This window comes from Schistocerca gregaria, chromosome 2 (genome assembly GCF_023897955.1).
Source record: "Schistocerca gregaria isolate iqSchGreg1 chromosome 2, iqSchGreg1.2, whole genome shotgun sequence".
Taxonomy (NCBI): domain Eukaryota; kingdom Metazoa; phylum Arthropoda; class Insecta; order Orthoptera; family Acrididae; genus Schistocerca; species Schistocerca gregaria.
The window spans coordinates 58,764,255-58,783,448 of NC_064921.1; the positions used below are offsets into that span (position 1 = coordinate 58,764,255).

Here is a 19,194-nt window from a genome sequence, read left to right on the forward strand (position 1 = left end):
TTTATGAGCTCCATAGTAATAAAATAAGAGGTACAAAATTTATAAATAACCTAATTGTGATTTTTGTGCTATAGCGTACATATCAAGTTGTATAAATGTCAGGCTACATATAAAGCACACTGTAAAAACACCAGATATTTATAAAATTAAATAAATATATTTTTCGGAAATATGAGCTTTTCGAAACTATTTTGACTATTGGCTTGTCTCTTACAGTATTCCATCTTTCACTTCAGTATCTTGTCTGAAACTTATTTTATAGTACTACTGACTAATGTCGCACATGAATTTATTTCACATCTGCGACCGCTGTCTTAGTGAGTGTATTGCCATATATTGAACAGAACTGTTGCGTTCATTAAGCATATTAATATTCACAGTGCTCACAGCCCTCATTAGGGAGCGCTCAAATTTTGTCAAGCAGCTCTAGAAATTGTACATATGAGCACGAATATTGCAAACAGTATCTGTGCCAACAGCATTCTGTGATTCGTAGTTATGGCTCTCGAACTTAGCTAATATCGCACAGGTATGTCTCCAGACATCTCGAGAATATGGATATCTTTTTTTTCAGAATGCCCCACAGTGATCTATTTTCGGTCGCAGTCCATAGCAGCAGAGCATAGGACTTTTATGGAAATGCGAGAGCACACTCGATTTCGGGCAAGGTTCACAAATTATGCAAACGTGTGAGACCTGAGTTTCTCCTGGCGTATACAACTTTCAAATAACTTCCAGGAATTCAGCCAGGTAACATTTTCAGTGACCGCCGATATTTCGGCGGAAGAACACCCCGCCATTTTCAAGGCAAACTGCAACAGACAGGGGGCGTACATGCAAGTTTAAAACCTAGGTTCTCGGACTGAAGCAGGAAAGATAACACACACATTGAACACTAGTGTCACCAAAGATGACCAAAGTCAGAGCTGTCGATAGTGAGACTGTGCCTCAGTCCCTCTGTTTCTTGACAAGGGAGAGAGCCGGACTCCAAACAGAGTTTAAACAAAAAACCCCATCCCTGTTAACGAGGTTGCCCACTAATTTAATCTCAACTGCCTCCTTAATAATACTGTCCCAATAGCTGGACGTGCATGCCAGTATCTCGGTGTTATTATATATCATGGGGTGACCATTATCCAAGCAATGTATGACAATAGCAGATCTACTTGGCTACAGTAATCATGTGTTCCGTTTATGTTCAGTACATCGGTCCTTCACGGTCCTGATAGTTTGACCAATATATGCCATGCCGCAGCTACAACGATCGGCGATCGCTGAAAGTGTTACCTGGCTGAATTCCCGGAAGTTATCTGAAAGTTGTATACGCCAGGAGAAACTCATGTCACACATTGTTTACCTCTACAGGGAGGAAATGTATCGGTGTTCACGTAAGTTGGATAAACTTCGTAGCTGTCGAGTTAGATTGCAATGTGCTTTGTCGTTTTTATTAGGGTGTCGTGACGAAAATCATGTCCTAACATTTGCCAAGGTTGTGTACCGTATTAATTCTCCTGCCGACAATCGCATCAAGCAACTTGCTGGCTTGGCTCTAGTTCGTTAAAGGATTCGTTTTACTCGTCGACGTTTGGATTCTGTTTCCAAAGAATTGTATCGTTTTCATTTAATGGTTGCATCGGAATTGTCTGATTTCACTTGGGATTGGTTGGACGGTGCCTCATGGACTCAGGCTGAGTGGGAATACAATTCCGTTACCTCTCAGCATTTGGAAAAGTTTGAACGTTCTCATCGCGCAGAGTCTGATGTTATATCCCGACGTTCTGTGATGAATCTCACAGAGAAATCTTTTGACGACGCAGCCTTGTCTGTGCTAGGGAAGTGTTTAAATTTTGCACCCAATGCGAAGAGTTTGCCGGTAGTTGATTATATTAGTTTAATTGAAAAGGCAATTTGCGAATTACCTGCTGATGCTGCAGAGGAGGTTACGAGGGAGACATGCCGTGTGTTGACTAGGGCTCGTCCACCCAACAGTAATGTGACAGCAGCAGAGAGGGCTGCTTTACGCTCTCTAAAAGTTGATAGTGATATTGTTATTTTACCTGCAGACATGGGCAATGCCACCGTTGTTTTAAATAAACAGGATTATGTTCAAAAGTTGAAACGTTTACTGACTCAGCGTATCGCAGAATCGATGCTGACCCCACAGAAAGTGTTGAAAGGAAGACCAACAGCCTCCTGAAGAAAAATGGTTTGTCACAGGACACTATCAAGAGTATTAACACTTATAGTGCTGTTCCTCCTAGGTTATATGGTCTTCCGAAGATTCACAAGGAAGGGGTTCTTTTCCGTCCTATAGTGAGTAACATCGGCGCTCCGACATTTCGTGTAGCCGAGTATCTTGCTTCTGTGTTGAGTCCACAAGTTGGTCGGTGTGAACATCAGGAACCCCGCTGATTTTTTACGTCGTTTGGAAGGACTGTGGTTGAATGACTCTGATATTTTAGTGAGTTTCGTTCTAGTCTCTCTTCACTCGTGTTCCTCTAATTCGTTGCGGTTAATTGAGGCTAGGTTTGGTGCTGAATTAACTAATCTCTTTCGGCATGTGTTGACATCCACTTACTTTTTATTCAGTGGCCAGTATTACGAGCAGACAGATGGAGTTGTGATGGGTAGTCCGTTCTTACCTGTGATCGAAGATTTGTTTAAGGAAGACGTCGAGGAACGTGCATTGGAGTCGGCGTCTTTGAAACCCGCCTGTTTCTTTAGATATGTTGACGATACCTTTGTTGTTTGGCATCATGGTAGGAAGAATTTGAATTCCTTTCTAGAACATCTGAACTCGATCCACACGAACATTCGTTTCACGATGGAGGTGGAAGAGGATGGTTGCCTTCCCTTTCTTGACGTGATGGTTAGGAGGAAGGATGATTGATCATTGGGACATGCAGTCTACAGGAAACGTACTCACACCGACTTGTACTTACAGGCTAATAGTTGTCACCATCCGGCTCAGCGTGAAGGGGTACTTCGTACCTTGGTACACAGGGCACATGTCGTTTCTGACGCTGAGACTTTGCCAGCTGCGCTGTCCCATCTTGAAGTTATATTTCGTCAGAATGGTTATAGTGATACACAGATTGAACGTGCTTTGCACTATCGACCATCTGTACATCGGGTGATTGATGACAATTCTGAGTCGACACCAAAGTCTACTGCCTTTTTGCCATACGTAGGAAACTCTTCCAACACGATCGGCCGTGTTTTACGTAAATACGATGTGAATTTTTTTCCGACCTCCATCTAAAATTAGAACGCTTTTGAGTTTTGTTAAGGATGACCTTGGTCTGCGTAAGGGGGTGTATATCGTATTCCTTGTAGCTGCGGCATGGCATATATTGGTCAAACTATGTGGACAGTAGAGGACCGATGCACTGAGCATAAACGGCACACACGATTACAGCAGCCAAATAGATCTGCTATTACCGAACATTGCTTGGATACTGGTCACCTCATGTTATATAATATCACCGAGATATTGGTATGCACGTCCAGCTATTGGGACAGTGTTATTAAGGAGGCAGTTGAGATTAAATTAGCGAGCAACTTCGTTAACAGGGATGGGGGTTTTTGTTTAAACTCTGTTTGGAGTCCGGCTCTCTCCCTTGTCTAGAAACAGAGGGACAGAGTCAATGCTACCTCACTTGCGAATTCGTAGTCTCGCTATCGATAGCTCTGACTTTGGTCATCTTTGGTGGCACTAGTGTTCAGTGTGTGAGTTATCTTTCCTGCTTCAGTCCGAGAACCGAGGTTTTAAATTTGCATGTACGTCGCCTGTCCGTTGCAGTTTGCCGTGAAAACGGCGGGGTGTTCTCCCACCGAAATATCGGCGGTCGCTAAAAGTGTTACCTGTCTGAATTCTCGGAAGTTATTTGAAAATGTGCAAACGTGTGGCCCTCCTGTAGGCCCCTTCCTACACAGTCCACCTCCTGGCTGTCCCTGACCTTCCTCGTCCTCTTTTACCCCGTCGATCCCAGCAGAAAGCTAGTCTCTCTATAGAGCATCCTGGCTTTTTCGGAGGGTGTGTCATACCGGCTCCACTTTATTCTCTTAATTTGGATGGCGATAGGCTCTTCTCAATTTCGATTCCAAAGGTCTTAGTTGGATACAACAGTTGGTCGAAAGATTTTTAAAAATTAACCTAAGACATCGACAGAGGAAGACTCGCAAACTCTTGGTGGCAGCATGTTAACCTTCCTACTTTCACACCCATATAGGAGCTCTCCTTTCACGTTCGTTCTAAACGTATGTAGTTTACTTAATGAATGAAAACACACGCAACACTTGTGTAATGTTCTACAACATTTATTATTCATTTTACAAACCGTTTTATGGCTGTTACGCCATTTTTAGGTACAAAGATAAATACATGGTGCAGTGATATATTTTAGGATCAAAGAATTAAAGGTAGTGCATTTAAGAGTACCTCCATTTCCGGAGATGAAAAATCTTAATGCTAGATTAGAGAAAGGAAGATTAACTATTTTGTCTACATCTACCTCTACATCTACATGACTACTCTGCAATTCACATTTAAGTGCTTGGCAGAGGGTTCATCGAACCACAATCATACTATCTCTCTACTATTCCACTCCCGAACAGCGAGCGGGAAAAATGAACACCTAAACTTTTCTGTTCGAGCTCTGATTTCTCTTATTTTATTTTGGTGATCATTCCTACCTATGTAGGTTGGGCTCAACAAAATATTTTCGCATTCGGAAGAGAAAGTTGGTGACTGAAATTTCGTAAAAAGGTCTCGTCGCGACGAAAAACGTCTATGCTGTAGTGACTTCCATCCCAACTCGTGTATCATATCTGCCACACTCTCTCCCCTATAACGTGATAATACAAAACGAGCTGCCCTTTTTTGCACCCTTTCGATGTCCTCCGTCAATCCCACCTGGTAAGGATCCCATACCGCGCAGCAATATTCTAACAGAGGACAAACGAGTGTAGTGTAAGCTGTCTCTTTAGTGGCCTTGTTGCATCTTCTAAGTGTCCTGCCAATGAAACGCAACCTTTGGCTCGCCTTCCCGACAATATTATCTATGTGGTCCTTCCAACTGAAGTTGTTCGTAATTTTAACACCCAGGTACTTAGTTGAATTGACAGCCTTGAGAATTGTACTATTTATCGAGTAATCGAATTCCAGTGGATTTCTTTTGGAACTCATGTGGATCATCTCACACTTTTCGTTATTTAGCGTCAACTGCCACCTGACACACCATACAGCAATCATTTCTAAATCGCTTTGCAACTGATACTGGTCTTCGGATGACCTTACTAGACGGTAAATTACAGGATCATCTGCGAACAATCTAAGAGAACTGCTCAGATTGTTACCCAGGTCATTTATATAGATCAGGAACAGCAGAGGTCCCAGGATATCACTTCAGTTTTACTCGATGATTTGCCGTCTATTACTACGAACTGCGACCTTCCTGACAGGAAATCACGAATACAGTCGCACAACTGAGACGATACCCCATAGCTCCGCAGCTTGATTAGAAGTCGCTTGTGAGGAACGGTGTCAAAAGCTTTCCGGAAATCTAGAAATACGGAATCAACTTGAGATCCCCTGTCGATAGCGGCCATTACTTCGTGCGAATAAAGAGCTAGCTGCGTTGCACAAGAGCGATGTTTTCTGAAGCCATGCTGATTACGTGTCAATAGATCGTTCCCTTCGAGGTGATTCATAATGTTTGAATACAGTAAATGCTCCAAAACCCTACTGCAAACCGACGTCAATGATATAGGTCAGTAGTTAAATGGATTACTCCTACTACCCTTCTTGAACACTGGTGCGACCTGCGCAATTTTCCAATCTGTAGGTACAGATCTATCGGTGAGCGAGCGGTTGTATATGAGTGCTAAGTAGGGAGCTATAGTATCAGCGTAATCGGTATACAATCTGGACCTGAAGACTTGCCCGTATCAAGCGATTTGAGTTGCTTCGCAACCCCTAAGGTATCTACTTCTAAGAAACTCATGCTAGCAGATGTTGGTTTTTCAAATTCTGGAATATTCCATTCGTCTTCCCTGGTGAAAGAATTTCGGAAAACTGCGTTCAATAACTCCGCTTTAGCGGCACAGTCGTCGGTAACAGTACTATCGGCACTGCGCAGCGGAGGTATTGACTGCGTCTTGCCGCTTGTGTACTTTACATACGACCAGAATTTCTTCGGATTTTCTACCAAATTTCGAGACAATGTTTCGTTGTGGAACCTATTAAAGGCATCTCGCATCGAAGTACGTGCCAAATTTCGCGCGTCTGTAAATTTTAGCCCATCTTCGGGATTTCGCGTTCTTCTGAACTTCGCATGCTTTTTCCGTTGCCTCTGCAACAGCGTTCGGACCTTTTTTGTGTACCACGGGGGATCCGTTCCATCTCTTACCAATTTATGAGGTATGAATATCTCAATTTCTGTTGCTACTATATCTTTGAATTTGAGCCACATCTCGTCTATGTTCGCATAGTCAGTTCGGAAGGAATGGAAATTATCTTTTAGGGAGGCTTCTAGTGACACTTTATCCGCTTTTTTAAATAAAATTATTTTGCGTTTGTTTCTGATGGATTTGGAAGAAATGGTATTGAGCCTAGCTACAACGACCTTGTGATCACTAATCCCTGTATCAGTCATGATGATCTCTATCAGCTCTGGAATGTTTGTGGCTAAGAGGTCAAGTGTGTTTTCGCAACCATTTACAATTCGCGTGGGTTCGTGGACTAACAGCTCGAAATAATTTTCGGAGAAAGCATTTAGGACAATCTCGGAAGACGTTTTCTACCTACCACCGGTTTTGAACAAGTATTTTTGCCAACATACCGAGGGTAGGTTGAAGTCCCCACCAACTATAACCGTATGAGTGGGGTATTTATTTGTTACGAGACTCATGAAAATTAATTAATATATATCCATCTTCCCAAGCTTAGTACTGAATGACCAGACACAGTTCCCTAACTCGCTATTCTCCTAGCCTCTTCGACTGATTTATTGGCTGTAGCATCCATAGTCGCTACGATGACATCGTGGTCACTAATCCCTGTCTCTATACTGACGCCGTCGATAAGGTCGGGCATAGTATTAGCTACAAGTTCTAAAACATTTTTATCGCGTATTGGCTGTCGAACTAGCTGCTCCAGACAGTTTTTGAGAAACGTGTCCAAAGGCACGTCACAAAACAGCCTGTCTCTAACACCTGCAATGAATCCCTTGACGTACCAATCTACACGCGGTTATTAAGTCGCCTCCAATTAATATTGCACGATCTGTTTCATTCCGCGCTATCGAGTGTAGACTTTCTTTGAATGATTCTAAAATTGTCTTGACGGAATAGGGTTTCCTGTAAAAAAAATAATAATAAAGAAACATTCTCTGAGCACTATGGAACTTAACTTCTGAGGTCATCAGTCTCCTAGAACTTAGAACTACTTAAACCTAACTAACTTAAGGACATCACACATATCCATGGCCGACGCAGGATTCGAACCAGCGACCGTAGCGGGCGCGCGGTTCCAGACTGTAGCGCCTAGAACCGCTCGGCCACTCCGGCCGGCGTCCGCTAAAAACATCGTATGATTAACTAGAGTTCACCTATAACTGTTCCCGTGTCGGGTTAATTTCACAGTCAGGCTCAGTTTCTACCTCTATATAGACAATATTTTTGACGACACCACTGTACGCTTCCCCTACTGTAGCATTTAATTTGTCTTTTTGATATACAGTCCATGGTATGGTAAATATTTCAGAACCTCGGTTTTCTTCCAACTATCGCCGGCCGTTGGGGTCGAGCGGTTTTAGGCGCTTCATTCCGGAACCCAGCTACTGCTACGATCGCTGGTTCGAATCCTGCCTGGGGCATAGATGTGTGTGCTGTAGTTAAGTGAGTTAGGTTTAAGTAGTTCTAAGTCTAGGGGACTGATGACCTCAAAAGTTAAGTCTCATAGTGCTCAGAGCCATTTGAACCATTTTTTCATCCAACTATCGGTTCCGAGAATAATTTGAATGCAATAATTTTCCTGGAGGAAAGGAAATGTAGAGACTTTTCTATGAAAAGTTAGTCGATTTACTGTTAAGACTTTGACAGCCGAAGTGTCTTTATTGTGTATGCATTCTATTTCGCTCTCTGCGTATCGACAACTGAAAGTTCATCAAACAACCTCATATTAGTATCTAGCTTGAGAAACATCCGTGTACGCTCCACAAGTAGTCTGATACCCAAGTAGATGCTTCCTTCCTATAGTGCACCCCTGACCTATTAAGAAGAGTTCTGAAGTTCTCTACCCCTATACTAGGTCAGGAAATCTGCAGCCAATGCCGTAACAGAAGGGGCCTCTGATTGAGTTCCTTCACTTTCCTCAAAACCGAAGGACCCCAATCAGTCTTGGGAACGATGCTCCAAATTGTGAGCTGTGCTTTCACCCTACGAGCGATCATAGCAGTGCACAACTTCCACGAGCCGCATGCACGAACTGTGGACGGCCCCAAAACCGGCCTCCTCCTGTGGTCATACCGAGTGTACGTTGGATTTCTTTATGGTCCTGGACGCTATTTCCCTAAAATGCTGCACAATGGGCCCAACATTAAAGCGCCCGGTAACCAGCAAACTCTTCCTCTGGTGCACCTGTTCGGATGCTGCCGAAGAAGACGTCACCTGTCCACTCACAGGGTGAATGGGCGGGGCCAGACAGTCTGCTTGCACATTGACTCTGCGTCTTGGGCGCTACCAAAGCATTAAATTGTCGCCACCTCGGGCTGTTAGCTAAGACTGACGTGGCGCTCTACGAATTTTGTGACGTCACTTCATGCTATATCAGGCTGAGAAGTCACTTCGCCACGTGGAACACAAATAGGTTCTGCGTGTCACCTAAAGTGGAAGCAAAAAGATGCAAGAACGATCTCTATATCGAAAGCAGATCTTTTGAGTAGCCATATTGCATTTGTCGAGTTCAGCCGAAATGAATACTATTTGGGTTTTATGTTACAAACTTTCAGTCTCTCCAAGCACCAGCACCTGCACATTTAACCTCTCGAGAACGCACTGTTATTTGTACAATATTTTGTAATAAAGCGACGGTAAACGTCGTATCATTGGCTAAAGAATTTTCGTATTGTTATTTTCGTGTTATACCCCGCTTGTTATGAAACTAAGCCGTTTTAATGCAATGTCACATTGAAGATTCATAAAATAAATGTCGTTCTTGGTCGGATTTTTTATAATTACATGCCAGTTAATGGCATACAGGCGTTTAAATTTTTCTTCGCAGGACCGTAACATAAAATTCAAGGTCGTTCTTTGCAGAACTTCAGTGTGGCGTAGTTGGAAGGCCATAAGTTGCAAAGTAGAGTGTAGCGGGTTCACATCCCGCTCTATCCAAATATTGTTTACACATCTTTATCTTCAGATTTCTAAAAGGTTGTGATATTAGAAATAGTTTTTGTGTTATTTAATGTTATGCAAGTATAAGTCAACTGTCAGGACTGAGTTTGTTCCATACTGTGAACTTTAATAATTTGATATCGCTATTGACTGAACAATCTAACAACCCTACCACAACAAAGGTCAAAATTTTAATAACGATTGTGGTGTTGCTCACGCTGCTAAATACTGCATTATCTGGCAACAACAGTCATATTATGTGGTAGGAGTCATTAGAGCGTAGTTAATAGTCATTTCATGTAATAATGAAAACACTAGGCACTTATCTTTTTGTGTTTCCCTCGCTGGTCTCGTCAGAAAATCATGGCTCAATCGTTGAAAATCTAGGTGGTTATGATTCAAAGCTCGGATGCAAAAAGGCCTAGGTTTTATCCTGCTATATTTAATAAATTTTGTAGATGCGCTTCACAAACCATTCTTGGAGGTTAAACTTTTCAAAGTTAGCACAATAGTGATGTAAAAAAAAATCAGCACTCCTAATTTAAGTTACACTTCCTTTTAATTGCTTTTATTGCAATATCACGTAAAACACAAAACATCACTTCACAATACAAAACATACTTGAAAACACCTTCCTCACAGTCACTGTTAAAGTTCACATTTTATAAGTTGACTACAATATGCGTCTTTCCTACATTACTTCCAAGACGTCCGACTCTCTAACAACTCAACAACTAACTAACAATCGCTTACGCGCCTAAAAATCAGAGTTGCAAGTACGTCAAAGATCATAGTGGCAAAAGAAAGAATACATATAAGAATAATATCATTGCAATATAAACATATCGATGTATCACAAATGAAATCAAATCTGAATGTTGTCTCAGAAATATGTTAACTACAGAAATGCAGTAGAATATTACTGGTATCGAGAGGTTCAGATGAGGTGGCGTAATGGTTACGTAATTCAAGTACCATTACAACATGTGTCTTCCATTTTTGTCTTATTACATGTTGAAGGATATCGAGGATTTATGTGTACTACAGACAGAACAACACGACTAGCGTATGGGCAAGGATGGACATCCGAGTTTAAATGGAGCTACGTCTGAACATGGACCAGCGTAAAATTCCAAACTGTATGGAATGATCTGTCAATCTCGATAGACGGAGAAGAAGACTGTAAGGGCTGTTATTGTCGTAGCTGCAAAGCTGTGTGATTGGAGTCATACATTATCATGAGAACAACTGCAAACACAATGATGAATTTCTTACGTGGTCCTAGTGTGACAAGGCACTGACAGTATTCCGTCGCGGTGTGTGTATTTCAAATCTGACCTCGTCATTCTGGTGCTTGTGTTTGCAGATTCTTTGGTTCGTGGCAGTTCAACCACATGCCGTACCTGGTGACTAACGTTGTAAGGAGGTACCCGTTCCATGACCAACGAGCTACAAAAGTACTTCGCAATCATTAAAATTCCACTGTTTAGATTCCGGTGTCATCTTCTAGGCATCAGCCTTCCAAAAACCATGTGAAAATGTGCACCATCGTACATGTTGTGACCAACAGAAAAATTACAAGTTTTTACATACGCTGCGTCGCCATTATGCCTCGCTCTGCACGTGACACGAGTCTCCAGACACACCAGTTGCCTAGCAATATCTGCTCTTCCACCTACGTGCACGTGGGTAAAATATATTGTGTGGTCCACGCTTATGAAGGTTGCCCTGAAACTAACGTCGTGAACTGCTCGTTACCACCTTTTTGACCCGGAGCGTAGCAACTGGGACAGATAGAAAATTGCTACTGTAAAAAATGTATGCACATCGCACCACACTTAGCGCCGTCGGAAGCTCTTCCGGTTTGCATCCAAAACTACCCGAAGTTTCATATACGGTACGCCGTGTGCCAGAGAATTGGGGATAAACTTACAGTGCTGATACTGAAGCGCAACTTTATAAATTTCAGAGCAGCCTGCGTCAGAGGTTTAGAATCAAAAGTAATTAATGGGTAACCCCGACAGTCAAATATGAAACCCGACGGCTTTATTAATTCATATAGGTGGTTGCGTAAACTGCAAGATACGAAAACTTGTGTAAAATGAAGGTGTGCGTCAGAGGGTATTGGAACAGAACATTCTCATAAATTCCGTGAGGCGAAGTGATATGCACACGTCAGACGTATTGTACATGGCTATGCGGCTGGATCCGTGCTGATGGTTTGAAATGTACAGCGAACAGGCACGAATAAAACGGTGTTTGTATTAGGTCATGACATTAGCACAAAAGAGCTGAGTTTAGAGAACGCTGTAAGTCCGGGAGTAGACTGTGTGTTTGCTGCCTACTATGGATCCAGAATCAGGCTGCTGGACGATCAATTTTCAAAACTTTTCAGCAGTGGTCTGTTGCTTCTTTTGTAAGTGTCATTTGCTAGGAACGAATAAAAAAATTGTCTAGTGAAAGTGCAAAATCGACAGTAATTGTCTTTTAGTTGGTGATAAAATTCACAGGGCCTGGGGAAAATAATATAAACAAATTGAAGGTAGATAGCAACTACACAAAACTTCAAACTGACAGATAAAATATATATAACAGAAAGCAACTATTGATTTTTACAGAAAGCATAAGCATTTTATCTGTGTTCTGTAGTAAAATAGTTGTGTTTACAGATGTTCCTACTACTCGCTCCAACGCCTGCAATAACGACACCGTGGCAACGACTGGAACACCTAGGGACGTTCGTGCTGGATATACGAAATATGATGGCGTGGGTTATTACAAAGTGCCCCAGTTACGTGCGACTTGGTCTGAGGCAAAAAGTATTTGTGAAGAAGACGGTGGCCACATGGTGATTATTAATTCCAAGGAGGAGGAAGAAGTCATTAGAAAAGTGATTTGCGGCCAGATTCTGGCGAGGGTTGGATTCCGCTACGAGCCGCAGAAAGGCTACTACGAGACAGTTCTCGGTAAGTTGCAACGGCCTTCAGTAAATAGGAATTTTATTTTTATGTTAGTATGAAGATTATGCCCTTGAAACTAACCACACAAACAGCTATTGTCACATTTATAAAAGCCTACCACTTCTTCATAAATTGTTTTCTAGCTTTGAGCGTTGTCCACAGATTAAATTTTAAAGAGATGTCTATTGAATACGACGTGTCCATTACCTAGTTGTACCTTGTTGTTCATATATCTCTTATTATTGTTGTAACTGCATTCCAATGGATGGGGGGGTGGGTGGGTTGTACTCTTGTCACTTCATCAGAAGTGTTTAGAAACGTATATAAAGTTTTAAAGTACAAAAATCATGAGCTAAAGGCGATCTTCATATTGAGGATGAAGAGCTGAAAGCCTTAGGACCTGAACCATAATTAGCAGTGGGAGGGGATGTTGGTGTTGCGTGTGGGGTGTGGCAATGTGAGGGGCGCTAATGTGTTGGTATATTTGGATGTGTGGAGTGGGAGAGTTTGCAGGAAGAGGCAGGGGATATGGATAAACAGGATGGAGGCCATGGCATGGCTGACGAGAGTGTGTTCAGCCTGTTGATGAATATGTTTTGGTATGCGGGGTCCGTACGTTAGTTTACGATCAAACAGTGCCATCAGCTTAATGGAATTCAGGAGATCAATAACAGGGGGTGGTTTATGCTTATCGCCAATGTTGATGACTTAAGAGAACCAATAATCACAGAGCTTTGATCGGTGCCTGCAGCAGTAAATCATACTGTCAGTGGTGGCCAAAGATGAGTGATTAGGCGAAATCTATGGAACAAAGGGCACAGAGTTTCGGGAAATATGAAGCTGAATGTAATGTCTACAACGATTATAACGTTAATGGAAGTCAATGCACATCAAAATGACGGAATCTGAGTAATCAAACTGATCAGAGGAAGCCGCCTGGTGGAATTCTGCACAAAGCACAACTTAATCATAGCTAATACTTGGTTCACGAATCATAAAAGAAGGTTGTATACATGAAAGAAGCCTGGAGATACTGACAGGTTTCAGATAGATTACATAATGGTAAGACAGAGATTCAGGAACCAGGTTTTAAATTGTAAGACATTTACAGGGGCAGATGTGGATTCTGACCACAATATATTGGTTATGAACGAGATTAAAACTGAAGAAACTGCATGAAGGTGGGAATTTAAGGAGATGGGACCTGGACAAACTGGCTAAACCAGAGGTTGTACACAGTTTCATGGAGAGCATAATGGAACAATTGACAATAATGGGGGAAAGAAATACAGTAGAAGAAGAATGGGTGGCTTTGAGGGATGAAGTAGTGATGGCAGCAGAGGATCAAATGGGTAAAAAGACGAGGGCTAGTAGAAATCCTTGGGTGACAGAAGAAGTATTGAATTTTATTGACGAAAGGAGAAAATATAAAAATGCAGTAAATAAAGCAGGCAAAAAGGAATACAAACGTCTCAAAAATTAGATCGACAGGAAGTGCAAAATGGCTAAACAGGCATGGGTAGAGGACAAATGTAAGGATGTAAAGGTTTCTCTCACTAGGGGTGAGATAGATACTGCCTACAGGAATATTAAGGAGACCTTTGCAGGAAAGAGAACCACTTGTATGAATATCAAGGGCTCAAATGGAAACCCAGTTCTAAGCCAAGAAGGGAAAGCAGAAAAGTGGAAGGAGTATATACAGGGTCTATACAAGGGCAATGTTATAGAAATGGAAGAGGATGTAAATGAAGATGAAATGGGATATATGATACTGCGTGAAGAGTTTGATAGAGCACTGAAAGACCTAAGTCGAAACAAGGCCCCAGGAGTAGACAACCGTCCCTTAGAACTACTGACAGCCTTGGGAGAGCCAGTCCTAACGAAGCTCTACCATCTGGTGAGCAAAATGTATGAGACAGGCGAAATACCCTCAGATTTCAAGAATAATATAATAATTCCAATCCCAAAGAAAGAAGGTGTTGACAAATGTGAAATTATCGAACTATCAGCTGCAAAATACTAACGCGAATTCTTTACAGACGAATGGAATAACTGGTAGAAGCTGACCTCGGCGACGACCAGTTTGGATTCCGTAGAAATATGGGAACACGTGAGGCAATACTGACCCTAAGACTAATTTTAGAACCTAGATTAAGAAAAGGCAAACCTACGTTTCTAGCATTTGTAGACTTAGAGAAAGCTTTTACAATGTTGACTGGAATACTCTCTTTCAAATTCTGAAGGTGCCAGGGGTAAAATACAGAGAGCGGGAACTTATTTACAATTTGTACAGAAACCAGATGGCAGTTATAAGAGTCGAGGAGCATGAAAGGGAAGCTGTGGTTGGGAAGGGAGCGGGACAGGGTTGTAGCCTCTCCTCGATGTTATTCAATCTGTATATTGAGCAAGCAGTAAAGGAAGAAAAAGAAAAATTCGGACTAGGTATTAAAATCCATGGAGAAGACATAAAAAATTTAAGGTTCGTCGATGACTTGTAATTCTGTTGGAGACAGTAAAGGACTTGGAAGAGCAGTTGAACGGAATGGATAGTGTCTTGAAAGGAGGATACTGCAAGCCCAAATTTAATATCCTCTCTACTTCGACCATCATCAGTTATTTTGCTCCCCAAATAGCAAATCTCATCTTCTACTGTAAGTGTCTCACTTCCTAAGCTGATTGACTCACCACCACCTGATTTAATTTGACTATATTCCACTATCCTGGTTTTGCTTTTGTTGATGTTCATTTTATGTCCTCCTTTCAAGACACTGTACATTCCGTTCAACTGCTCTCCCAAGTCCTTTGCTGTCTCTGACAGAATTACAATGTCATCGATAAACATCAAAGATCTTATTTTTTCTCCATGGATTTTTATTCCTACTCCAAATTTTTCTTTTGTTTCCTCCACCTTTTCCCTTTCGTGCCCCTCGACTCTTATAACTGTCATCAGGATGCTGCACAAATTGTAAAGAGCCTTTCGTTCCCTGTATTTAACCCCTGCTGCATTCAGGACTTGAAAGAGAGTATTCCACTCAAGACTGTCAAAAGCCTTCTACTAGTCTACAAATGCAACAAACGTAGGTTTGCCTTTCCTAAATCTATCTTCTAAGATAAGTCGTAGGGCGAGTATTGCCTCACGTGTTCCAACATTGCTACGGAATCCAAACTGATATTTCCAGAGGTCAGCTGCTACCAGATTTTCCTTTCGTGTGTAAAGAATTCGTGTTAGTATTTTGCAGCCGTGACTTATTAAACTGATAGTTCGGTAATTTTCACTTCTGTCAACCCTTTGTTAGGGTTTGGGATTATTATATTCTTCTTGAAGTCTGAGGGTATTTCGCTTGTCTCATACATCTTCCTCACCCAATGGTAGTGTTTTGTCATTGATGACTCTCCCAAGGCTGCAGTAATTCTAATGGAATGTTGTCTACTGTGGGGCCTTGTTTCGACTTAGGTCTTCCAATGCTTTGTAAATTCTTCACGCAGTAGCCTAACTCCCATTTCATCTTCCTCTACGTCCTCTTCCATTTCCATAGCATCGCCCTTGTATAGACCCTCTACACACTCCTTCCATCTTTCTGCTTTCTCTTCTTTGCTGCGTACTGGTTTTTAATCTGATATTCGTACAAGTGGTTCTCTTTTATCCAAAGCTTTCTTTAAACCCCTAGTGATATATGCTTCTACTTCCTTACATTTGTCCTCTAGCCATCCTTGCTTAGCCACTTTGCACTTCCTGTCGATCTCATTTTGAGACGATTGTATTCCTTTTTGCCTGCTTTATTGCATTTTTATTGTATTTTCTCCTTTCTTCAATTAAGTTCAATATTTCTTCTGTTACCCAAGGATTTCTATTAGCCCTCATCTTTTTACCTGCTTGATGCTCTGCTGCCTTTAGTATTTCATTCCCCATAGCTACTACCCATACTTCTTCTACTGTATTTCGTTCCCCCGTTCTTGTCAGTCGTACCCTAGTGCTCTCTCAAACTCTCTCCAACCTCTGGTTCTTTCAGTGGAAATCTCTTAAAATTCAAAACCTGGTTCCTAAATCTCTGTCTTACCATTATATAATCTATCTGAAACCTTCCAGTGTCTCCAGGCATATTCCACGAATACAACCTTCTTTCATGATTTTTAAACCAAGTGTTTGCTGTGATTAAGTTATGCTCCGTGGAAAATTCTACCAGGTGGCTTCCTCTTTCATTACTCACCACCATTCCATATTCACTTACTTGCCCTTCTCTTCCGTTTCCTACTATCGAATTCCAGTCCTCCATGACTATTAAACTTCAGTCTTCCTTCACTATCTGAATAATTTCACCCGCGCTCCTAATTTTTTATTCATTACTAAAATTACACCTGCGTTATCCCTATTTGATTTTGTACTTATAACCCTGTATTCATCTGATCAGAGGTCTTGCTACTCCTGCCACCGAACATCTGTAATTCCCACTGTATCCAGCTTCAACCTATCCGTTTCCCTTTTTAATTTTCTAACCTAACTACCCAATTAAGGGATCTGACATTCCACGCTCCGATCCGTAGAACGCCAGTTTTCTTTCTCCTGATAACGGCGTCCTCCTGAGTAGTCCCTGCTCGAAGATCAGAATGGGGGACTCTTTTACCTTCGGTATACCTTAATAGTTTCACTGACCTTCAAAGTAGTCACCAGCATTGTGTATAACCCGTTGCCAGCGATGTGGAAGTCATAGGATACTCTTCGCAGTGCCAGTTGTGTTGAGAGTTCATGCGGCGCAGTATATTGCTCGACGAATTTGTAGCAGTTGTTCATTTCTGGAACACAACCTACGACGAGCTTAGAGGTGATGACACTTTCTGCAGGACCTAACCAACATTTTGCAGGACAATGCTCAAGCACGTACAGTGCAAGCTCTTACTGATTTGTTTGACTTATGGGAGTGCACTCCACTGACTTAAGCCCTCGTGAGTTCAACTCGATTTCTAAACGGAAGGAAACACTTCATGGCGTTCGCTTCAGAATTGCTACAAATGCGTCGAGCAATACACACGCGGTAGCGTTCTCGCTTCCCGGGCACGGAGTCCCGTGTTCGATTCCGTGCGGGGTCAGGAATTATCACCTGCCCCGAGATGACTGGGTGTTGCTGTGTCGTCTTCATCATCATCATTCATCCTCATTACGGTCGGAGGAAGGCAACGGAAAACCGCCTCCATTAGGACCTTGGATAGTAAGGCGGTGCGGGTCTCTCGCATCGTTCCCTGTCAAGAAGCGTGAGACATCGTTTCCTTCCTTTACATTGTTTCCAGCTCACTACCTCCTAGATTAAATGTTGCAAATGTGGCAAAATGATCGTAAGTCTGCAAAATTTCCGTATGTTGCTTTAGCTTTCGACGCCAGTGTATTACATCACCTATATTGACTTACATGCCCATAACATCACCAAAGAGCATTCAGTCCCACGATCGGCAGTGTACATCATGTTTGGGTAACGAGTGTCTCTCAAATGGATTCAGCATGAGCTTCCTGGTGTTCCGTTTGCTGACTGCTCTTCTTCTGTGCCTGCAGGTGAACCACTCGACTCCGTTGGTTACATCCACTGGGACGAGAGCGCTGGTCCACCGTCCATGGAAGGTGAATGCGGTGCGGTGTGGGAGGCAACGGGCAAAGTCAGGAACATCCGCTGCAAAGTGCCGCTCCCGTTCGTCTGTGAGCTGCCAGCCTAGCAAAGACCTTTCTTGTCAGGTGCTTCGGGGCTCTTGTGCTACTGTTGATGTAATCTCTTTTGTCAAATAAACAGAAAGTACTCTTTCGTGCATATTTCTGAGTACGTGGATATATGTCTACTGAAAAAAAAGCCTTGAGTAAGTACCCAATAAAAGACTTAGACTGGTGAAAATGCAACACCATCAAGGACAAGGTCATTTTATTCACCATGTTGTAGGAGCAGACGACAACAAATTCAGACCAAATGAATCGCATAGGTCACAGTAAAAGGTAAATAAACAGTCAGGTCAACACACAGTCCTCGTCCTCTGGTGGCAATGCAGGAGTGTATTCCCGCATACAAACGGTCATAAAGATGAGAATAGCCCAAGTCTCTTACTCCCTTTGATGAAATTGTGAAATGTTTCTTCTGAAGAACGAATGAGCCCCCACTTCACCATGTTCTACGGATGTTCAGCTGGCAGGAGATATGGTGATCTTGTTGGCAAGGCCAGTTGTCGTACACCACAGAAAGCAAATTGCATCGCTGCAGTCTTATGTGTACGTGCACTGTACTGATTGGTGAAGCACGGGGATAATGGTATGCGCAATGTAGATAAATCAAATGTGAACGCGAGTGGCAACTGATGGACCCTCGCACTATGAAACATGGAACTGGGCCAGTGCACTCCGGACTAGGCAGCTCATCGGATGTACGCCATACGCTACTCGTGTACAGACAGAACCCACTGTTATCACTCACGACAACAGAGCGCCATTCCACACTCCATTCGATTCTTTCACGGCACCAGAGTAGCCAAGTTCAGCTGTGTCTTGTGTCAGTGGTGGTCTGGACAGAGGCGCACGTGCTCTCAGTCCTGCTGTAAGCAGATGGTTTCCAACTGTTCTCTGTGACACAACAGATCCAATATGAGCCCAAAGTTCTTCCGTGGATTATGCTCGGTCGACCACTGCTGCCCCCACAACGAGTTAGTCTTAACGTCCGTTTGTAATACGTTGAGTCCAGAGCCTGGTCTGCACGTGTGGGAATGTTCCACAAACCACTGTTTAACGGAGAAACACACCGCCGACACAGTGTGCTCAACATGTGCTACAGACTATCAATATATCCGTCCACCTTCCCGCAGACCAAAACTC

General features: G+C 42.5%; 1 protein-coding gene across 1 annotated transcript in view; it reads left to right on the top strand.

The window, feature by feature from the left end:
• The window catches only part of LOC126335620 (hemolymph lipopolysaccharide-binding protein-like), a 30,010-nt gene extending 11,850 nt beyond the window's left edge, over positions 1–18,160 (top strand). The window contains exons 4-5 of the mRNA XM_049999074.1: positions 12,066–12,362; positions 17,899–18,160. Coding sequence (XP_049855031.1) covers positions 12,066–12,362; positions 17,899–18,056 — 455 coding nt within the window. The 3' untranslated portion in view covers positions 18,057–18,160. The remainder of the gene's footprint in view (positions 1–12,065; positions 12,363–17,898) is intronic.
• Positions 18,161–19,194: the final 1,034 nt, after the last annotated feature.